The sequence below is a fragment of the Parus major genome, chromosome 21 (assembly GCF_001522545.3).
Source record: "Parus major isolate Abel chromosome 21, Parus_major1.1, whole genome shotgun sequence".
Lineage (NCBI taxonomy): Eukaryota > Metazoa > Chordata > Aves > Passeriformes > Paridae > Parus > Parus major.
The window spans coordinates 4,113,084-4,135,261 of record NC_031789.1 but is presented as its reverse complement, the minus strand read 5'-3'; the positions used below and the strand labels follow the sequence as shown (position 1 = coordinate 4,135,261).

The window sequence follows — 22,178 nt, the reverse complement described above, 5'->3', positions numbered from 1 at the left end:
ACAGGCAGGGCTCACACATACAGCACTCACAGGTACCCACAGGTGCTGCAGGAGCCACAGCCTCACCCCACCTGTACCGATTTCCATTGTAGCAGGTGGAAAATGCAGATGTACTCTCCAGACTGGCTAAAGTAATTTATTAAATATGTGCAATAACTTACATTTAACACAAGAGACTCCTTTTCTTGATAAAATTTCCCAGATTTCAGTATCTGATTTGTTCATCTAGCACTTAGGAACATCCAATCACTGTAAATTGCTCTCTTGGGATAGTGGAACACCAAGAGGTCTTTTGGGATGAGATCAACTCCTGCATTCACGGACAGGGGCTGCTCTGGAATCATCTCTGCAGTGACACATGAAAACGCCTCAGCTGACACTCAGGCACAGTTCAAATGGACAGGGATCACACTCTTTCCTTGCTTTCCCACTGAGGCCACATTATTGCCAAATCCAGGTTCCAGTCCAACACTTTGCAGACCTTCTTTCACTGCCCAGATCCACACCTGTGCAATGGATTTTCTCTGGAATATTTGGCTCAAGACTTGGTGGCACAGCACCAAACCTCACAGTGTTCTTCAATCGAGTGTTTATTTTGCCACTGCAGCAAACCCAGGTTGTTAATTAAGGAGCAACCTCAGTAAATCCACCTTTAAACATGACACTGGTGGGTACTACTGTACTCCAAAAGGGTCCTTTCACATTCTAAAAAATTGCCATTTTATTATTGCTAGGTTATTTCCTTTTTGTACCAGAGAGTAGTTTTCATCCTTACACCTCTGAGCAAGATTAATGGTTATTTTGAGATATTTATTATTTATTCAGCATACAGAATCAGGTTCTCAAATAGGAACCCATGTCACTAAAGGGAAAATAAAAATACCTATATGTATATATATATATATATTCCTAATGTGTGTGTAATTGTTGAGATATGTATTTGAAAGAGTTAGAGAAACAATTTACACAAATATTTTTGAAATCCAAGCACACTGATGTACCTGGAAAACCCATAAGCTGGTAGGCAGACTGCAGGCAAACTAGAAAAACTGTATTACAAAATCAGCTCTGTATATACAAAACAACGCCACAAAGTCACTCCATGGGAGCAAAAAAACCCCCAAATTTCCCCTCATATCATGATCACTCATTCTCGTGCCCATGGTACCAGTTCCACACTGGAAAGCAACAGCTGGAACATTACAGGTAGAGATGTGAGAATTGCTGCTTTGGTACAAAGCTTCATGCCTTGGGTCTTAATAGACTTTGTCTCTCTGAAGTTGTTAAAGATGTACTCCAGTCTATAGATGGTTATTTTAATCAATATCTAAATAGAGAAGCTCAGTATTTGAGCTGAAAGTGCACTAAAGCAGGCAGAAAGGTCTAAATTTACTAATTCAAGCTCTTCAAGGCCCAACCAAGATTGTTTTTTTCATTTCTGTAAGGGGCCATTTGTTGGGGATACAGACTTGGAGGGTTTAGTTTAACCCTCCTGCCAAGTGGGCTCATAAGGCACTTGGTGCACAGTGAGAGAGGCAACAATGAACTGTTACCTCCTGCAGAGTGGCACAGCACAGGAAAACATCCAACCAGCCCTCTGGCTTTTCCATGTGGTGCTAATTCCTGGGATTGAGCAGTGCTTTGGGTATAGCTCTGCTGCCTTTAGAACCCTAAATCTGGCATACACATGAGGCCAGGCTTCCCCCAGGCATGGCTCCTGTTCCTCAAGCACCTCACAGGACCCAGGGAAGAGACTTCTCTCCCTTGACATAATTAATGTGCTTGAACCATTTAATTACAGACATGGGATTGGAAAAGAGAGCACAGTTATCTGTAAAAATAATGGTTTTGTTTTAAAACATTTTGTATTTCCAACATGAGCATTCCTAGGAGCAAAGCACAGTGCTGCAGTGACAGCCGTGGGGATCACACCAGGCACTGCTCAAGGCTAAAAACAGTCCACACAAAAGATGATACAAGTAGCCCACAATTTTTAAATAGCTCTGAACAGCCATGTGCCCAGTTATTCAGACAAAGGAAGAAATACTTGTCCTGTCATTGCTTTGAGTATGTTTTGCTACTGCTTTTATTTGGGCCCTCTCGGGTTCTGATCTTGCTTCCTATTGAAGGAGGTTGAATTTTTGCTCCTGAAGGACCCGGTTTCCTTAAATTGTGGCCACCCACTTTGGCTGAAAAGACAAAAACAGATCATTATTGCAAGCACATCTAGTCCCAGGAAAAAATTTAATCCACCATTTTGATTCCCAAAATCTGTTAAATCTGAATGACTGAAGCAACCAGAAGCTGGCAGGCATTGAGCCTCATCATGTTCCACATCAGCAGTGCTCAGACTGAATGTTCAGGGCTTCTTTCCTATCTCTAGGAAATAGCTCTCGAATCAGAGCTTATCCAGGCAGGATTTGCTTTTGGTTTCAATTCTAAGCAGTAATAAATTAACAACTGACTGGCATCTCGTTAGCCAGTACAAACAGCAAAGCTGAGGACAGACAGGACTGTGGGTCCAGTTTAACACAAATAATGCTGAGTTTAACCCTATGATTCACTTAGGTCAGCTGGAATGGCAAATTCCACAGCTCATTCCAGGTTCCTGGAATAGTGACATGCAGATATGAGCAGAGCACAACTCAGAGCAGGTGAACTCTGAATACACAGATGACTAAAAAACTCCAAAGAGTCAGAAGGATGAAAAGTTTGGGTATTACAGACCAAAAGTTCTGGTGCTGTAGGCAGTTTGCTTAACTTCTGTGTTCTGGAAATAAAAGGATTTTCCATATTCTTCATAAGGCAACTGTTGGAAAAAACCACCACCTGACATCATCAATGTCTCTCTGACGGTGAAAAAGCTGCACAATGATAAATCTGTCAGGTTCCTGAGTCTGGACTGGAATGAAAAGCAGTGCACAGCACTCACTGTTCAGTTTACCCTGTAATTAGGATCAGATTAGCAAACTTTCATTGGATGCTAAAAGCTCAATCAGGCTCTGGTTCCCTGTGTCAGCGTTCAGGAGTTTTCCAGAACACTGTTCAGCTGATTGTTCTATTCATGGTCACCTTGTTCCGCTAAAAAAAACCCCTGAACTGATCAACTTATCAAATCTGCCAGTTTTCCCCACCAGCTGAGCTTGTGTCCTCCTTTTAACATGATCATTATTGCATGATTTTGGGAATTTGCTCCCCAAGCAAACTGCTCCAGCACAAGAACTGTCAGTTAGATCACCCCAATGCAAACCACCAGTTGCACAGACCCAGATCTTGGGAGATTAAACACTCTCCTTAAGCAAAGGCAACACAGTAAAAAGCATAAATGTTATTATCATTAATTAATGTCTTACCAGGCTGCACCACAATGGTTTTGTTCATGGGGGATGTCCTCCGCTGGTTCATTTTACAGCCATCTCTGCCCATCAGGTGAGATCTCCAGGCCTGAAGTGAATTACAAAGAAGTGATAATACAACTCCAGCAAATTTAGTCAATATCACATGGGCAAAATAATAATTGTGTACAGACTTTATATCAACAGCACTTTAATCTGCTTTTTTAAAAGCAGATTGCTATGAAATGGAAATTAATATCTCCATTATTTTAATATACCTTGAAAGGCCTATCACATTAACAACATCTGCCCAATGTGAAGGGTGGCCTCACCTCCTCTCCAGGGGGAAAGTTGTCATGGCACAAAGGGCAGTGGTTTGCCATATTTTCTGATCTGGCAGCTGAAATAATGTAAGAATTGCAAAGAAAGACTAATTTCAGACACAAGAAGAGAATTTGCGTAGCAAGTGCATAAAACTACCCCATGTCTAACCCAGTTCCTGCCATGTTATCATTAACTGCTCCCAGAGAAGTCCTGTGTTTAATCATCTTCATCAAAACAAGATCAAAAGGAGTCTCAGAATCCAGAATCACATGGATTGCAAGGAACCTTAAAGATCATCCAGTTCCCCCTTATCCCATCATTCCAGACTCTTGCACATAGCCTCTCTCCACTGGTAGTCCCTTCAGTCCCTAATGGAAGGCCACAATTAGGTCACCACAAAGCCTTTTCTTCTCCAGGCAATCCCAGTTCTCTCAGCCTTGCCCCATAGCAGAGGTGACTGATCCCTCTGATCAACTTAGTGCCTCCTCTGAACCTATTCCAACAGGTCCATGTCCTTTCTGTGCTGGGATACTGCTTAATCTACGGGGATATGGAAGAGACTTTCCAGTCTTTCCACTCACCCTCCCCACACCCATTCAAAGAGGCCAAGCACTGGAAAACTCAGGTATTTATCCCAAATTTATTCCCTTCTGAGAATTTACTTAGATCCCTAAGTCCAAAGCACAAGCAGTCTGAATTGCCAAAGATCCCTGGTGTTTAAAAGTCTGAACCTCTGATATTTCACCTTCCTGTTTGGAGCTACTCACGATTGCAAACCCTGCTCTTGATGTGTCTGGGCAGCATGTCCCTGGGCACGGCCTCTCTGCAGCGTGGGCACCTCCCAAAGCTGTCCCTTTGGTCACAGTCAATCAGCAGGTGTTCTGTCAGGCTGGAGATCTCCAGCATCTGCAACACAGCCAGCAAGGTTTGTGCTGAGCAAACAGGGATGGGATTAAAAAACTATCAGTTTAGCCTCACCTTCCAAAATGACAAAGGGAAAATTCAGTTTCAGTCCACTTATTAACTCATTTTCTAATCCCACTCTTTTCCAAGCACCACCCAAATCACACAGGTGCATTCAGAATTCACCTGCCCAAGTGTTAAATATCTTGCAACACCTCTAAGCCAGAATAACAACAGTCCATGACTTAGTAGCTCTGGGAAGTTCAGGCTGACCTGTTTGCAGTGCTCACATCGGGTTAACATGGGGCAATGCTTCCAGTAATGCAGATCCAACCCTTCCTCTGTGAAGGATTCATTCCTTTCACCACAAAAAATACACAAGCTAGGAAAAAAAAAAAAAGCAAATATCAGTGACATCAGAGAGAAATGGATGAGCCCTGTTCCTTCTGTTCCAAGCTGCTCTCAAGAACAGCCAGTATCTTGAAAAGTTTCTTTTCCCTGTGTAGAGATGAGCTTAGGATGAGGCAGGTACTGGATTGTAGGGTATTAACCGTAGGGTAAATACAATTATAGAACATTTCTTCTTATAGAATGATTAATTCCACAGAAGCTCTGAGAGCAGTCCACCAAAACTGACTCACCTGGCTCCAGAATTTCCAAGGGCTTCTTCTATGCCCTCCTCCTCTGACACCCAGCAAAGCCACACCACATTTTTCCCTTATTTCACACTGGCAGCTGAACATTAAACTGGGGCTATTTCTTATCCCACAAGCAAATACTCAGAAAAAAAAGTACAAAGTCACACCATCCAAGAACATAAAAAAAAAGCACCTAGGATTGCCTGGTGATAATTCCAAATCTGTTAGAAGAGATTTTAGTCTTTATTGTTTCACTGCTGAGGGTATTAGCTTTGATTTACTGGAAAAACGTTATTACTGTTAGGAGCTCACAGGTGACACCAAGGGCTTAAGGTGATTAGAGGTTCATCTCACTTACTTATCCAGGTAATTTGCAACAGAGGAAAGTTCCTCCTGAATCTTTGCTGCTGTAACCCGGGGGCCTTCGTATTCCTGGTAACCTGTAAGAAGAGAACTATTAAACCAAGATCACATTTTAACTCACCTACATTTCTTAACTCTTATTTGAAACTACCTACCTTGACCCTCTGTCTTGTGAAAATCAGATTCTTTCTCCTATTGAACAAAGAAATTTAACTCAGAAATTTGCCTTCCAGAGAGAAAGGGAACACACTACATTCTGACTTCTGTGTGGAATTTAAAATTTAGAAGCAGAGCCAACACACTACAACATTTGAGCTTCTGGTTCTAATGCAAATCTCTTGTATTAAGGTATTATTTTATATTATAAAAGTATTATTATATTGTTATATTATAATAAAGAATCCAAATTTTACGTTATGTTAGGAAAAACAACACCCAGATTTTAAGCTGGACTGCTGAGGAGAAAAGTCACCCAGTGTATGTCTGGAGTTTCTCACTCTTTTTAATGAGACAACACCAATGTTCATTATCTAAGTCCATGATATCCAAGAAGCGAAGGATTAAAACAACCTTAAACTGAAACATGCTCACCTCTTCAGCTTCAACCTCTGCTTGTAATTCTAACTTTAAAGCTGCTGGGTGACCTTTTAGAACTTTCATTTCTTCCTTTTTCTGTTTCTCTGCTTCTGTTGCTGCTTTTCTCTGTGCCTAGGAGGAAATACTCTGTCAGTTCCAAAAGCTTTGGAACCATCCCTCATACACAAGAGATTGCAAAACACATCAGCACAGAACTCATGGTTCATACAGGACAGGAAATGTTCTGCTTGGTTAAGTGGTGGGTGTGATACAGTGACACCTCCCTCTCCCCAAATTCCTCTGCACTACCTGAAAGGAACACACAGCAAAGCCATTGGGCTTATTGTTCCTAAGGATTGGCAGCAGAAAATAGCAGAAAATCCAAACTGCTTGTCCATCTCAGTATTCCTTGTTGGCTTTATTCCCAAGAGTGAGTATAGGGAACACACTCAGCATTCCACACTAAGGAACATTAACCACACACCTGAAGACACTCTGCTACCTGTGCAGAGTCCAGCCATGAACTCAGGACACCACTCAGCCAAATGCCATGTCTGAAGTAGCCCTGTATGTTCTGCCTCTCATTACCTACCCTCAGCTCAGTTTCAGAAGATTTCCCATCGATTTTGGCAAACCCCTCAAAGAGAGTTTTGTAGCGCATGGTCTTGCGGGCGTTGGCATCGTCCGGTGGGAGATATTCCAGCACAGCTGCCCTGTGCTCCCTGTACATGGCAAAGATGATCCGCAGTACCACCTCACGCACCTCCTGAGCCCTGTGCTCCAGAGCTCCTGTGGCAAACTGGAAATAATTATAAAAAAATTATGTCTCTATTTTCTTGCATTTTTAAGGATTTATTAGTTTTATTAGATATTATTAGTCCAAGACTCTCCTGCAGCAAAAGAAATCTTCCTACAAGATACGTTTTTGCAAACACTTATTAACCCATTGGCTCTTTTTTCCAGATATTAACATCTCGCTTCATAGAATCCCAGAATGGTTTGGGTTGAAAGGGATCTTCAAGTCCATCTCATTCCACCCCATACCATGGGCAGGGACACTTCCTACTAGACCTTCCTACTTGCTCCAAGACCTGTCCAACCTGGTCTAAAATTACCAGCACTGTTGATTAGGGGAATACACCTTTTCAGGAATTCTCAAGCACACCAAAAAAGCCAGGCAAGCCCCCAGAAAACCATCAGAAAATCCTGCATGTGCTGTAATCTCGACCTCTTACCTTCATGACGTTGTTGATGGTAAACCCAGAGTTTTCAGTCCCCATGGCTCGCAAGAGAGATTCCACCAATTCCACATGACTCATTGCCAGGTGTGTTGGGGAGTTTGGTTTTAATGTTTTAACCAGGTGGACTGGAATAATCTGGAGAGGTTTTACTTCAGGGCACAGTGCCATTTCCTAGAAACACACAGATTCAGTGAGTACACAGATGCTGGATGAGGATAATGACCTGTCTCTGCAAAGCAGAGTTTTCTCCTCTCTGTAGGTCACTTGAAGCAGAGAACACAAGAGTCACACCTGCAGCAGCAGCAGGGACCCCCAGACTGCTCCAGGTGACCCTGATCTGGCAGGGGCTTGGACTGGATGATCTCCAGAGGGCCCTTCCAACCCCACCTATTCTGTGATAAATTGTGACAAGATTCTGTGATAAGCTGTAACACTTCACAGCAGCCGAGCCTGGTATCACAGTCCACTCTGATCAGGTGTTTCTCACCTGTGAGCTCCCGAATTTGAAGGGAAACACCCGCCTGGATGAAGGTTGAAGCCAGAAGACGAAGACGGGATGAAGAGTCTCCTGTTCTAGGGAGCAAATGTGGCAGGGTTTTTTCCACACAATGAGAAGTTTCTAGCTTTCCTAGTTTGTGTTTCGGTACATATTGGGTAATGATCATTTTTAGAAGTTTCAGGGAAGCCTGAAAAACCTAATTTAAAAAAAAAAGGAAGCACTGAGAAAAAATAACACAAAGACCCCTGTTTTCAGACAGTAGAGTAAAACCTATTCTTAGTCAGGAATAACAGTAACACCCTTTAATGGAAGCTTCTTCAGACAACTGTCTTCCAGAAAACCTGTTGCTAGGACTTTGGTAAAAAGCTTCAGAAATTGTTTCATAAAGAGTACCAGCTCAGTTTTCTTCTTCTAATATAAGGTTTATTTGATGCCCAAGCATCCTTCAGCTAAGTGTAGTCCCTTGAGCTGGAAACTAGAAGTTAACTCATTGCTGTATTTCAGCTTTAACAAAGAAAAAGAATCAACCTCACTGCACATTTACTGCATCAGCTCATGGCTCAGTCCAGGGCAGCGTTTTTCCATCTGTTCAATGCCCAATTGTTTTGGGAGTTATGAGGGGATTTGTTTTGATTTTGGATTTATTTAGCAGTAGATTTATAAACTATTTGTTCCAACTCTCGGTTCTGCAATTTCGGCTGCCAGTCCACTGGAGCATCAAACCTATCCCAACTTACTGAAGACACAGTGTCTTTGATGGCCCTCCTCACAAGGAAAACAGCAGCCCTCAGCATGTTCCTTAAATCCTCCTTTGGAGTGTCCACTGACACTTCCATCAGCTTCTTGTACACAGTCAGTAAAGCGTCTTCTCGACACGACCAAGTTCTGGAATACGCTCCTGAAACCTGAGCACAGAACAAGTCTATCTCTTAAAAGATCCCTACAGGTATTTCAATACATATTTAACAGTTATATAGAGAACCAGCCTCAAAGAACATGAATTGAAGCATGAAATCCCCAGGTGTTCCCCACAGGAATCTGGCTTTATTAAAAGCATGCATTTTGAAGTGTGATGAGTGAAATGGGATTAACAGGTCAGGCTCATGGAGCCCTTCCAGGCACAGTGAGGATTTCTCTCCCTGCAAAAGAAAGTGGCAAGTTATGGGTATTCTAGGTTCACACCCTAAAGCAGTCTGCTGGATCCTGTCTGTTTATCATGTAATCGATCATCAAAGCTACAGATTTGCTGAAATGCTGTAAACAGGCAGCCATAGAGCCAAGGTCAAATTTTAAGCTCAGGTTTCAAAACAGCAGCTCTGAGCACAAAAATCCTCTCAACACAGAGCACAGTAACCCATAGGTTTGTTTTACTGGGTTTTGGGCTCTTACCAAAGTCTCTCCAAAAACTTCCACAACAGGGCTGGCTTCCCTCAGTGCCTTTTTTGTGAGTTCAGGCTCCTCAGTATTGCCAGTCCTTGGAGTATCACCCATGCCCTCTTCAGTCACCTCTGGCTCAAGGCAGGCAACAGCTTCATCCACCTGCTTGCAGATGGCTGGGAGAGGTCTCTCATCATAAGGTAAAAATTCAGCCTAGCAGAAAAGATAAAATTTGTTGTTCTGGAAATGACTTAGATGTAAAGTGGTTTTATCACTAATTGGATTCACCTCAGTGCAATTTTCTCCCATCAAAGCAGCATCATTCCCCAGTTAACCATGAGAATAACCACATTATTTGGAAGGCTGGACATCAGATTGTTTGCTCTGACATGTTTCTGTAGTAACAGAGGGAACACTACTCACATTTTCCTTGGAAAACACTTCCTTGGAGGTTGTGGGCTGAGTCCGAGGAGAAAGAGGGGACTGGGAGGGAACAACAAGCTCAGGAGTGGGATCCACCAACTGCTCTTCCAGCACAGGCTCTGCCCTCCGGGGCTCTCCTTGGGGTGCGTCTGCGGGCTCAGGAGGGGAGCTCTGGGGGCTCTCAGTGCTACTCACAGATCCCAAAGGCAACTCAGGTGGCTTTTGGATCTGAGAAAAGTAAAAAGATTTTTACAGCAAGGCTAAAAATGTGTGCTAAAATCAGTCAGTACATCTACAGCCCTGTCAATGGGCTTCTGGGGATTTCAAGTAAACACTGAACGTGGCTCACAGGTGTGTCATCATTCCCACTTGATGCAGCTTTATGAAACAGTCAGAAAATAATTCTGTGTGGGGAGAGACTATAAAACCTCGTGTTCTAAGAACATTACATGACTGTATGTATATAAAAAATCACATGGACTCTGTATTATTAGCCTTGATACCAGCCTAAGCCTCCTTTAACCCTCCAAAATATGAGAAAGTACCTTATTCATCTGCATCAGGTAGTCATGAAATTATGCAAAACATTCAGAATTCTAATGCCATTTTCTTGAGACCTCAACAGTGTAACAGGATTTATGGAGAACTAAACACATTCATAAAACAACACATTGAGAGAAATCCACAATCCAAACAGAAAACTGAAATCTTCAGTAAATCTCGAAATTTCCATTAACCTGTGAATGAAGTTTGGTTGCTCTGCCATTTCTATTTAGAACACTCTGCTGGACTAACAGCACCCACCAGCAGCTTTGTATCCAGGAGATCATGCAGGTCCAGCTGCTGGTACACCTTTAGCCTGTACTCATCCATCTGCTCCTTCTTTTTCTTGGCAAGGTCATAATCCTCCTTTTCTACAGCGTAACGCTTCTCCACCTCGTACCGGCCGAGTCTCTCCCCCACCTAGGATTGGTACAAATCACCTTGAAATCATCTTACTGAACACTTCTTGGAATCACTTTACTGAGCATTTCTTGGAATCATCTTACTCTACTTGTTTCATTGCTTCTAGCCAAATTACTCAATCAAGCCAAATTACTCAATCAAGCTATCTGATTTTAAAATTATTCTTTTGGGAAATATATGGAAAATCATTACAATTCCACGCAAACACCAAGGCCCCGATGAGCCACTGGAGCTCTGCTCCACTTAGGTATCAAAGATATTCCAACAACACCTTCTGCAAGTCTGCAATGGCCTGTTTGAGCTTCTTGGCATGGTCATAGTACTCGAGACACACAGCTTCCCTCTTCTTCTCATCCAGCCTCCGGATTATCTGAGCCACTTCTGGGTCCTGGTACATGTCAAAGGCCAGATCATCCAGAGGTGAAATGGAGTCACGTTTCCTGAAGGCAGAAAATGAATAAAGCAAACCACAATAAGGTAGGCTTCTCTTTTCATTAGCAGGGAATCAACAAAACACAGGTCAACAACTACTTTACGCCAAGCAGAGGTTTTGCCAGGGTGTATGCCAAGAACATCCTTACCCAAGGTAAGTTCCATCTAAGGCAGGGTCATCCAATTTAATTCCCAAGTAGTGATCTATCAGCTTCTCTCTGGAAGGCTTTGGAAAGGTGGGGGAAGAACATCTTATTGCACATGCCACAACAGCAGGTGTGTGTTCAAGACAGAATTCTGACATCAGCTCTGCAACACAGAGCACTTGAGTTTTGGGGCACATTGAAGCAAGAGAACCTGGAGATGCTGAAGATGAAAACATCCCAAATAATTTTATTTTAATTTTTCTATTCCCATATTAGGCTCGACTTTCTTGCTTCAAGATAACTTTAAAAATAAATTAGTGCTACACAGGTCTGCTAAAGCACAGAACTGGCACAAAAAATGTTCATCCCATTACTCCAGGAAGTAACTTGTACTTTTTTCTGTACTTGAAGAAATGGAGCATCAGTAAAAGGACAGGGATGCTTTGGACTTACACTGCTCATGCTGTCATTGCCATAGTCTTCTGGATCCCCGATGATGTTGACAGCTACCAGGGCAACCTGCACAAATTCACAGAAAATTAAATGTGTAAGCTCATTCTTCTTTCCTTGGAACTAAAACGACAGGGCCTGTGGTCAGGAGTGTGATATGGAAGCAGAGAGAAGCAGAGTGCTAAATGTGCTTCCCTGCTCCATTGAAAATGTATCACCAAACCTACAACCCCACTGTGCTGAAATGAGTGCCAGCAGAACTGAGGCAGGTGTTTGTGTGTCTGTACCATGGTGGCTGTGCAACATCTTCACTTAATGCCACAACAGGTCCAAAACACTCAGAGTGCCTTGGGGCCCCAAAGCTGCTCTCAGAGGGAGTTCTTTGTCCTCAACACAGACCCTGCTGTGTGGGCTAAACCACAGCAAGAGTGACAGAATGTGCCCTCGACTCTGCTCTGGATGAGGTGCACCCACCTGATCCAAACTCACTTCTAGTCTGTTATTCATGTTTTTGTACTTTAAAATAAACTAAAATAAACACAGGGGTTTTCAAACAACATTTTTTGCTTCTACAAATCAAGGGAGCAGATTTCTGTGCCTGCTCTTTACTATAGAAGTGTCACCTAGGTTACCAGGTAAGGACTTCTAACTCACCTGCCCATACAAGTTGTATTTATTGACATAATTTTTATGGAAAATCAGCTTGAGGTACTGGCCAACTGCATCCATGTACACAGATTTCAACTCTCGAGCTCTGAAATCAGTCTTCTCATTGTCTGAGAGCGGGACATAACTGGGAAGGAAAACATAACACATGAGCAGATGATACATCCAAACACACAGGTGGATTTCTGACCCTCAGGTTTAAAACTCCCTCATAACTGAAACAAATTGTGCTGTCAGCTGGCAAGGCAATTCACCTACATCTCCAGCTTTGTCACAGATATAAAACAAATCAGGATCTCTCAGCTGCTCACACAGCATGTCCACATCACACACAACCCATAGTGAGTATTATTTTCCCCTGAAGCTTTTCTGGTTAAGACAATAAACTGATCCAGAATTTTCTGGCTCACCCAAGTCTCTGAAACCTCTCTGACTGATATGGAGCAAAGTATTCAGGCAGACTTTCACTGATGTAGAATTCAATTTTGCTTGCAATCATGTACTGGTGAGCAAGCAGCTGCAGCTTCCGGATCCGACACCTCTCCACCAACTGCAGGATGATTTCCTGGGGGTACTGACAGAGCCTGAAAGAGACACAGTTTCTGAATTCAATCATCTTTTTAATGCGGACTTCACTTCCAACTTAAGCAACATTTAATTATGGAACTTTCAAGTTATTAATTGTAAGCAAACATTACAAATATTGTAAGAATCCCAGGAGTAGAGTGGAAACACTTTTCCTTTCCCTTCCCTTTACTGCGTGCATCTGTTCAGGTATGTCCTGCAGACATTTAGAAGATGTGCTGAGTCAAATGGATTTTTCATACTAAGCCAGAGCAATTGCAAACTCCAAAACTGCCAAGAACAAAACCAGTTTTCATCTTCATTTTCCAGGACTTTATTCAAATACAATGCAGTGCCTTTAGGCATTAACCAAGGTGTTTTTTTCCCCTGGATGAGGGTTTCATGGGATTAAAGTAACTTTTTTTTGCTTTATCAGTTTGGTTTTTTGCTTTAGGATACTGCAAACTGCTCTGACCATGCACGGTACATCTGCCACTCGTTTTAAACTTGGCGCTTCAGAAATTCAGTGCTCCAAGACCATCCCCTCACAGTACCTGGGCGATCGCCACCCATTCACTGTCGGTGCGTGAACCATCAGCTCCCGAGCACTGAACCCATCCTCGTGTCCCGACGAACTGACCACAGTGAAACCGATCTTGTGTGGCATCCTGGGGAGCTGAGCTGGTCACAGCCACAGCCTTCAAGCTTAAACTCATGCCTGGAAGGATGACAAAAATCCACTAAGGCACTAGTGTTAAAGAATTGCATTCTGTGGTCTGTCAAGTCAGTAAATTATGAGAGCAAATATATATTCCCTTTAATTAACATTGGCACCATGAATGTTCTTTTGGTGCAGCTTTGATTAGTGCTGAGCAAAACGAGGATTTAGATCACTTGCAGAGCAGTCTGCCAATAAAGTAAAACTGCTAACCCAAGATGGACCTTGAAACTAAAAGTTCCAAATGCATACAGAAGCAACCTGTACCTGCACCATGCTATGTGTTGGCGTCAGAGGAACAAAAAGAAAAGCACAATTAGTCTCTTTGTCAGATTAAGTCTCTTGGGGAAAGCCACGCACCCACTGCGGCTACTGCTGGGGACACCGCTTCCCACCCCGGGCCGTGCCGGTGTTATGGCACCAACACCGGCCCCGTCCCTCCCTCCCCGTGCCGGCCCCAATCCCGCAGGAGGCGCAGGCCCGAAGGGTCACGGCCGCACCGTTCCGGGGGAACAGCGAGGACGGGCGGCGGACAAAGCACGCGAGGGCCTGGCGGGACTTCGAGGGATCCCCGGGCCGGAGGGAGCGCGGAGGGCGGGGGGAAGCGCCGGGCCGGGCCCCACCTGCCTCAGCGCGGCCCCATCGCCGCTCTCATGGCAACGCGGCCCCGCCGCGCAGGCGCGACCGCCCCGCCGGCCCCGGAGCGCCTGCGCGGGGCGGCCCCGGCCCCGGCTCCAGCTCCGATACCGACACCGACCCCGGCCCCGGCTCCAGCTCCAGCTCCAGCTCCGATACCGACACCGACCCCGGCCCCGGCTCTGGCCGCGATACCGATACCGACCCCGGCCCGGCCATGGCGGAGCCGCTGCGGCCCTTCCGCCTGCGCGGGTGCGGCGGCCCGCAGAAGTTCGGGGTGGCGGCCGGGAGCCTGCGCGGGTTGCTGAGGAAGGGCTGCCGGCTGCTGCAGGTGCGGACCGGACCGGACCGGACCGAGCACTGCCGGGCTGCGGATGGTGCGGGACGGGCGGGGGGCTGCCGGGTGCTAGAGGGACGGGACGGGAAGGGACGATACCATACCAGACTGGGATGCTGCTCACGGATGCGGGGCGGATCTGCCGATGCTGGACGGGAGCGGGACTGCCGGGTGCCGCAGCTCCGGGCCGGGGCTGGAGCTGACGCGTACGGAGCTGCAGCCGCTGCGGCCGGGATTGCCCGGAGCCGGGGTCCCGCCCTCATCTCACCCGCCCGTGGGGCAGCTTCCCTTGGCAGGCAGTCGCCTCTGCCTCTACGAGGACGGCACGGAGCTGACCGAGAGCTACTTCCGAGCGCTGCCGCCGCAGACGGAGCTGGTGCTGCTGGGCCCCGGGGAGAGCTGGCGGGGCTGTGAGTGCGGGGCCGGGCGGGGGGCGCGGGGACCGCGCCGGCCCCGGGGGCTCAGCCGGTGCCCCCTCACCTGCCCCAGGTGCCAGCGACATCGAGCGGCTCCTGGCCGCGTTCTGCAGCCAGCAGGGCGCTGTGGTGGAGGCTGCGCGGAGGCTGCTGATGGACGAGCGGGCTCCCCACAGGCAGAAGCTGCTGGCGGATCTCATCCACAACCTGAGCGAAAACATTCTGGCCGAGGACAAGGAAGACGACAAGAAATGGTTTGAAGGTATGTTTTGTTGCCGTAGGAAGCTGCTACGGGACTCCCAGGTCATCTCTGCTCTGAAAAGTCACTTCTGTTAGTTTTGTTGCTCTTAAAGCAAAGTTTGGGAGATCTTCTGGCTGGTGGGATTGGGTACTTGGTCAGAGGTTTAGTTATCCTTTCCATTTAGCATGTGTGTTTAGGTTTCTTTAAAGTATATGCACATTTACTATCAGATGATGTTTTTTTAAAAAATTGCTTTAATAAAGATAGCTTTGCAATACATTTCCCCCCATTAATATAATTTGCATTTATGATGTTTTAATGATTTGCTAATAGTATATGGATAACTTGGACATCTCTGTCAGCTGAGTGTTATGTTCTCTTTACACTCTGTAAGTCTGCTTTCCCATTCCCAAGCCATTACTGCAGTTCTTCCCCAACAATTCTGTTTTCCTTTCACAATTTCTTGGTGTTCCACATATACACAGTAACAAGAAATGTATAACAATACCGCTAGTCTCTCTGAGCAGATCCTCTACAGCATCCTTTTAAGTGCTTAAGAGCAGGGTAGTCCTGAAACAGTAAAATAAAAATGGGAAACTAAAAAACCTTTGCAACCTGAGTTAGTGGAAAGCTAGGATGAACTCCCAGTTGGGGAGGAGCTGTGCTAAGGTACAAAATAACCTCATTTCCTCCAGGGCTGGAGTCTCGTTTCAAGAACAAATCCAGCTACCTGCGGCACAGCTGTGAGAGCAGAATGCGGGGTTACTTGAGAGAGGTAAAAGTTTCTTATGTCAGGCTGCTACAGTAATTCTGTGGCTGCAGGAATATAAAGTAATTCTACAGTGTAATATTGTGATTGTAGAAAAGAGCCTCAGGCACCGAGGAATGATTGTTCTGTTTCCCCCCTCTAGGTTACTGGTTTTATTTCAAACGTTCATCCTACAGCACAAGATGCCTACAGAGGGATAATCGACCTGATGGCAGATAAACTGAAATCTGTGAAGTACAATGGGTGCTACTTTGACAGAAGGGAGAAGGAAGAGGCAGCACGCCTGTGCACTGCAGAGGGGTGGTTCTCCTGTCAGGTATCTGCAGCCTTCCTGATGAATCATGGAATCATTTGGGTTGGAAGGGACCTTAAAGATCATCTCAATCCACCCCTGCCATGGCCAGGGACACCTTTCACTAGCCCAGTTTGCTCACAGCCCCATCCAACCTGGCCTTGGACACTTCCAGGGATCCAGGGGCAGCCACAGCTTCTCTGGGGAATCTGTGCCAGGGCCTCACCACCCTTACAGGGAAGAATTTCTTCTGTATACCTGACTTAAACTTCCCCTTGTTTAAGTTTGATCCCATTCCCCCCTCAACATCAGAGGAAGGAAACAGCTTTCTGGGTGCAGTGTCAGGCTGGGGGGGATGTGGGGTACAGGATCTCTCTGGTTCACTAGCATATGGCAGCACCATGCTGGGGTGACAAGCGTGACACCTTTCACAGGGACCTTTTGACAGAGATGACTGCTCGTGTAAGCATTCCATCAACCCCTACAGCAACAGGGAAAGCAGGATCCTCTTCAGCACCTGGAATCTCGACCACATGTATGTACCAAGTGTTAATCCAGACCTACTTGCTTTGTGGCCTTCAGCTTCATCAGAAAGGTTTAGCCTTAGTCCTTTCACCCCACTGTGCAGTCAGCTCTGCTGTGAATATGTTGTGAGAAAAAGCGCTGGGATGCTGCAGCTGTTCTGAGAACAAAACCCTGAAGACAGATGAAGTGTTGCCTCTCATTAGCTGCTTTGCTTCTGTGCAGGTTTTTTTATAGAAGAAAACTGTACTATCTGTGTGAATTCTCCTCTCTGGCAAAGCCCCCTCTGACCCATTTCAAATGTTGGTGTGAAGCAAACAAGATTTGCTAAACTAATTTCCTTGGGGGAGAAAAAGTCATATGCCTAGTTATGGAGAAAGAATTCCAGTTCTGCCTGGCTCTGAAAGAAAGATGGAGGCTTGATTATTCTGAAAAAACTCCTGATAGCAATATTGTCTTCTCTTTTGTGTCCCCAAGAATTGAGAAGAAACGTGCTGTTGTCCCAGAACTGGCAGAAGCTGTCAAAACACGAGACGGGAGAGAAGTGAACTGGGAATACTTCTATCAGCTGCTGTTTACCCTGGATAATTTAAAACTCGTACATATTGCTTGCCATAAGAAAACCAATCATAACCTCAGCTGTGACAAAACCAGAATTTACAGAAAGAGGAAGCAAACCCATGAGATTTCCTAGTGCTGTCTCTGCTTTTTTCAATCATGTCAGTCTGTTGTTTTTAAATAGCTCCAATTTCTTAAATAAGAACTATTTGAGAGTCCCTGGCACAAGACTGGCTGGGTAATCCAGCCAGAGCCTCACAAAGCACATTCCAATATCCCATTTAATTCTCCTCTCCTGCCTTCCCACTCCTTACAAGCTTCCCTCAGCTCAAATCAAGTGTGATAAAAGTACAAGATGAGCCAAAGGCTGATACTGATTCTACCATGTCATCTCTGGCCAGCATTGGCCCAAAACTCATAGTACATGGAAATGAAATTTGGACAAAACATTTCTTACAGACTAACCTGCATGGGCTCACAGATATCTATTCCTCTGGAGATTAAGCCAAACAAAGAAGGATTTAGGATCATATTTTCCTCTATCTTTCACAGGTAGCAACCACTGTATTTCAGGAGTGCCAAAGGTGATTCAGCAGCAGAGTTGCCACCTCACCTGTGCCAAACTCCCGCCCTCATGCCCACCTGCCCCTTTGCCATTGCTTCAGAAGTGCATCTCCCAGAAAGAAGAGCAAGGCCACGGCATTTCCTCACATTTCAGCTTTTCCAGCCTTTGTTTGCCATCTTCCCTGCTGATTTCCTTCATTACCCTTTCTGCCTTTTCAGCTTGAGTTTGCTTGACGCACCACCAGCAAGGACAGCTATAATGATCATGTTTACAGTAATGTTTACCCACTGCCTTGGAGAATATTGCTTTGGTAAAACATTTCCTACCTCAGGCAGCAACAAATCAGGAATAGTTCAATTTTTTACTTGATTTTTTTTTTTTTTTTATGCCAGCTGATAGCAACTGAACATTTGGGATTGTCAATGTAAATGGTGTGAACTTTTTAAATAAAAAAGTGCCCCCACATCTGTGTGTGTGTGAGTACATGGAGGAGCACCAAGAGATTAATCAGGTGTAATAGAGCATGAAGGGAAATGTGTATATGAATTGAGCACCAGCTATTTTATTGCTCTGTAAATAACTAGGGAATACTCTATTTTCCCTCATATTGTTGGTTCTGGATCAGTTACTCCACATGGAATTGTGTGGATATGGTATTTCTGCCTGAGCCCCAAATTACTGGGTCTTGGAAGCTTTGCTACAGAGAGTATTGATTTACTTTAAACAACAAACTCAGTCCCCTCCCAAACACTGCAAGCTGAAAAGCAAAGAGGTGCATTTTAAACACAGGATTTCTAATTCCACTGCATGCAATCGATCCTTCCAGCTTCCCTTGCTGCATTATTTGAGACTGGGGAGGGCAGCACTTGGAGGATTTACTGACAAACCCAGTGTCACCTGTGTGGCACATGTCTCCCAAACTGAAAATGCATTTTGCACAGTGAAATGAATGTCTGTGTGTGAAACTGTTCGCTAGAAAGAGCCAGCAGCAAACACAGCACTGAAGGCATGCTGGGAGGAGCTGCTGCAACACAGAGCTGGGCTGGAACTATGAATATGCAATTAAAAAATCTGGATTTTTCCGTGTTACAGAATTAGAGTGAAAAGGAGCCAAGGAATATCTTTGACAGAAACAATGCATCAGCTGGAGTAGAAATGGGAATGCATTACCATGCCATACATATGCAATTTGTTTGCCTTACAACTTTTGAATGTTTAACAGGCTCTAGCTGTAGAAATTAATATTTATTTAAACCATCTGCTGATAACATTTTCTCTCTATTTTTAGAAACATAGAAGGAGTTATAACAATAAATATCTAGAATCTTATTGCATAATCACACTTTCAAAGAAATATTCCCACAAACACTGGGTGAATTAACAGTTCCTAGAAGTGGCTGAGGTTGCTCCTTTTTTTTTTAAACATGCAGAGGGGGCTGCCCCACAGCCTTAGCAATCTTCCTCAGTCCATCAAATCCAAGGGATGGTATTCCTTGTGTATCACCACCAAAGCATTTGTTTCCAAAATCCCTGCTGAAAGAAAGCTGAAGATCAATAAAGGACAACTTGGAGCAGCAGGTGGAGGGAGGAGGCAGCACCATGGGGTGGGTGTTTGGGGAGCTGATGTGCAATGAAAACGTGCTGAACTCCCAAAGATGAGCACACCGAACTCACTCTGACATCCTGCATTTCATTTTGCCAGCAGAACTGCATTTTAGAGGTTTAATTGGTCCTGGGTTAGGTGTAAACAACCCACACAAGGGAGACCCTTGACCTTCTTTGTACCAGGGAGTCAGTTTTCTCCTTTATTACCTGGATGCCAGGGACATCACAGAATTAAATGAAAAAGAACCTTGCTCTAGCATCCTTTTCTTGACCATTTTATAAAAAAATGGAATGAAATCAAATACTTCAAGACAGAGGCTCAAATTTACAAAAAAACAATACGAACTTCTATTTTCCCTGGGGTTTTTTTTCCTAAATATCAGTGGTAAAGTGCTAAATTATACTTTATTTCCAAATCACTGAAAATTCAGTATTTGCCCCACATAATCACTGGAATACTGTATCTGCCAATTCCAGCAAAACAAACTCTCCCAGTTCTCTCCCTGAGAAAAGGACCTCATGTTACTGACACAGCCATTGCCATGTGGTTGCAAAGAAAAGAATGGTTTCATTTGTTTACAGTTTGTTGTTAAACAACATCCTCTTCTTCCTCCTCCTCCTCCTCCTCATCATCTTCCTTTGCAATGAAATGGAGCTTCCTGGCTTCTCGCCTGCTCCTCGTCACACTCGGGAGCACAACTGCTGGGAGATGCTGGAGGGAAAAAATCAAATCAACAAGGAAAGCCTGTGGTGGGAAATGGCAGAACTCCTACCTCCACCAGCTCCCGTCCTCCCACAGGTGACACAACTTGGGGGCAGTGGCACAAACCCAAAGCTGAAGTGTGGAGCTTTGAGGGAAGTCTACCCAAGCCAGATTCATGGACAATCTCAGGGCCACCATTCCTTCTGCTGCTGTGAAGCGATTGGCAGTGAAGGGCTCCCTAACCAAATCCTCACTGCTCCATAGAGACCACAAAAAACACCTAAAAGATGGCAGCATTACTTGCTCCAAAATTATGATTGTTCAAGGGATCCAAATTTAAAGCTCTTGCCCTTGGATCAGTTCAAAAGCTGAGGCAGACAGAAACCAGTTTCCATTCCAAACAATCCCAATGCAGCAGGGCTGGAACTGGGTGATTTCTAATATCCCTCCAACCCAAGCTGTTCTATGATTTTGTTAAGAACTAAAGACCACCAAAAATATATTTTGCCAACAATATTGTGTCTCCGTAATGTCACTATCAGTAAAAATACCTATCTCATGGAATTGGACTAAAAAGTCTAAATAAGAAAGATTTTACACTTAAATTAATTTAGCTGGGCAAGTAATTTCATCTCTGATGGAGACAATTTTATCTGGCATAACAACACTGGTTAAATTCACCAAGAGTTTTGAGGTAAATTTTAAGCAGACCAGGGCTGGGCATAAAGCAGGAACAGACTTATCATCTCACCAGCTCAACATCTCCAAAGAACCGGTGCACTGGCATGGGCTGATTGCTGTCCTCATCCGAGAGGCCGCTGCTGTGCTCCAGGAACATCGGCCTCCGCGGGCGATCCGCATCCTCCGAGGTGGCCCCATCGAAGCTCCCACAGCTGCTCTCCTCTTCGCTGAACACCTGATAGTGGTGCAGATACCCCCCTATTTTTAATGGAGCATCACTGGGTTTCACTGTGTGGGGCTCCAGAGAAACACCATGCTCCTTTTCCTGCTTCCCTTCATCAGTCTCTGGAATGCTTTCATCTTTTTCCTGTTGGATTATACTGCTGTCTATACTGCTGTCTCCTGCATCTTCTACACCTCCATCCCCATCAGATGTTTTGGGTGTTTCCCCCAGTGCAGCAAGGTTTCCACTTTCACACATTACTCCCTCTATCTCTGATTTTAGACTGCTTTCTTCGCATTTCATCCTCTTTGCAGGTTGTCCTTCAGCAGCTTCATGTGATGAACACTGTTAGAAAAAAAGACAAGATCCTAAAACTCGCTTGAAAAAAAGAAGAATAAAATCACCTTATCTCTTTAGCTGCAAGGCTTGCTTTAGAACAGAAGGGCCCCATCACACGAGTGGCATTTTGATCCAAAAGTAATTAGTAGAAAGTGCATGTAAAGAGAGAAAAAGAGGAGCAGACAGCTTACATAACCTGCAATGTACATTCCATCACCAGCAAGCAAAAAATACTTTGCTTAGAGAATAAACTAGCACCGTACGAGGTCAACCACCATGCTCTTATTTTCTTAAGGATAATGCTAATGGGAATTACTGTGCCAGGCCTGTCATCACCCAGCAGGACGAGCGGCTAAATATGCTCCGTATTTCTGCACTGGCACAACAACGTAGGAGGCGCAGGAACGGCGATAAATTTATTTCAATTCTCCTGATAATTCCCACATGGTGATGGTCAGATTACAGCTGTTAATAATTACCTGCGATTCCGCACTCCGCGATCGCCCGGCCCCGCGATCATTCTCCCCCTCACACACACCATCCCACCCGGCCCCGTCCCTTGTACCGGGCTCGCCGTGTCGGCTGTTTCCCCCGCGGGCTGTGCGGGGTTGGCTGCCGGGGCCGCCTTCGCGGAGCGCCGGGCCCGGTGCCGGTGCCGGTGCCGTGGGCG

At 45.0% G+C, this 22,178-nt stretch overlaps 4 protein-coding genes across 11 annotated transcripts in view; 1 reads left to right on the top strand and 3 right to left on the bottom strand.

Annotated features, from left to right (window-relative positions):
• Window positions 1-87, bottom strand: part of LRRC47 (leucine rich repeat containing 47) — a 5,740-nt gene extending 5,653 nt beyond the window's left edge. The window contains exon 1 of the mRNA XM_015648024.3: window positions 67-87. Within this exon, the coding sequence (XP_015503510.1) occupies window positions 67-87 (21 nt within the window). The remainder of the gene's footprint in view (window positions 1-66) is intronic.
• A 34-nt stretch (window positions 88-121) lies between these two features.
• CEP104 (centrosomal protein 104) lies at window positions 122-14,853 on the bottom strand. Of its 3 annotated transcripts, none has more exons than XM_015648130.3 (22): window positions 14,699-14,853; window positions 13,458-13,621; window positions 12,750-12,923; window positions 12,328-12,466; window positions 11,677-11,742; window positions 11,227-11,303; window positions 10,917-11,085; window positions 10,484-10,642; window positions 9,680-9,907; window positions 9,269-9,469; window positions 8,617-8,784; window positions 7,902-8,075; window positions 7,375-7,551; window positions 6,732-6,938; window positions 6,155-6,271; window positions 5,719-5,755; window positions 5,559-5,640; window positions 4,836-4,944; window positions 4,427-4,565; window positions 3,668-3,735; window positions 3,354-3,444; window positions 122-2,189 (listed from the first exon to the last, which is right to left on the bottom strand). In XM_015648130.3, exons 2-22 carry the CDS (start codon window positions 13,568-13,570, stop codon window positions 2,056-2,058), a joined length of 2,829 nt encoding a protein of 942 aa, XP_015503616.1. In that variant the 5' UTR covers window positions 13,571-13,621; window positions 14,699-14,853; the 3' UTR covers window positions 122-2,055. The 3 variants fall into 3 exon arrangements, with proteins under 3 accessions (XP_015503616.1, XP_015503614.1, XP_015503615.1); XM_015648128.1 differs by lacking the exon at window positions 14,699-14,853 and adding an exon at window positions 14,245-14,315; XM_015648129.3 differs by lacking the exon at window positions 14,699-14,853 and adding an exon at window positions 14,122-14,224.
• Window positions 14,326-18,422, top strand: DFFB (DNA fragmentation factor subunit beta). Its single transcript, XM_015648161.2, has 7 exons — window positions 14,326-14,588; window positions 14,878-15,004; window positions 15,084-15,272; window positions 15,947-16,026; window positions 16,163-16,336; window positions 16,747-16,847; window positions 17,312-18,422. Exons 1-7 carry the CDS (start codon window positions 14,475-14,477, stop codon window positions 17,526-17,528), a joined length of 1,002 nt encoding a protein of 333 aa, XP_015503647.1. The 5' UTR covers window positions 14,326-14,474; the 3' UTR covers window positions 17,529-18,422.
• A 592-nt stretch (window positions 18,423-19,014) lies between these two features.
• Window positions 19,015-22,172, bottom strand: C21H1orf174 (chromosome 21 C1orf174 homolog). Of its 6 annotated transcripts, none has more exons than XM_015648163.2 (3): window positions 22,074-22,172; window positions 21,017-21,514; window positions 19,015-20,274 (listed from the first exon to the last, which is right to left on the bottom strand). In XM_015648163.2, the coding sequence occupies exons 2-3, from the start codon at window positions 21,470-21,472 to the stop codon at window positions 20,152-20,154; spliced, it is 579 nt and encodes a 192-aa protein (XP_015503649.1). In that variant the 5' UTR covers window positions 21,473-21,514; window positions 22,074-22,172; the 3' UTR covers window positions 19,015-20,151. The 6 variants fall into 6 exon arrangements, with proteins under 6 accessions (XP_015503649.1, XP_015503650.1, XP_033375136.1 ...); XM_015648164.2 differs by lacking the exon at window positions 22,074-22,172 and adding an exon at window positions 21,988-22,049; XM_033519245.1 differs by lacking the exon at window positions 22,074-22,172 and adding an exon at window positions 21,700-21,951.
• Between the last annotated feature and the right edge of the window lie 6 nt (window positions 22,173-22,178).

Coding starts and splice junctions, on each gene's coding strand:
- CEP104 (XM_015648130.3), bottom strand. CDS start 13,570: ATGCCACACAAGATCGGTTTCACTGTGGTCAGTTCGTCGGGACACGAG. Junction 9,470..9,679: donor AAGTGTTTTCCAAGGAAAAT/GTGAGTAGTGTT, acceptor CTTTTCTGCTAG/GCTGAATTTTTACCTTATGA. Junction 5,641..5,718: donor TCACAAGACAGAGGGTCAAG/GTAGGTAGTTTC, acceptor CTCTTCTTACAG/GTTACCAGGAATACGAAGGC.
- DFFB (XM_015648161.2), top strand. CDS start 14,475: ATGGCGGAGCCGCTGCGGCCCTTCCGCCTGCGCGGGTGCGGCGGCCCG. Junction 16,027..16,162: donor TGCGGGGTTACTTGAGAGAG/GTAAAAGTTTCT, acceptor TCCCCCCTCTAG/GTTACTGGTTTTATTTCAAA. Junction 16,848..17,311: donor ACCTGGAATCTCGACCACAT/GTATGTACCAAG, acceptor TGTGTCCCCAAG/AATTGAGAAGAAACGTGCTG.
- C21H1orf174 (XM_033519245.1), bottom strand. Junction 20,275..21,016: donor TCTTTGGAGATGTTGAGCTG/GTGAGATGATAA, acceptor TTTTCCCTCCAG/CATCTCCCAGCAGTTGTGCT.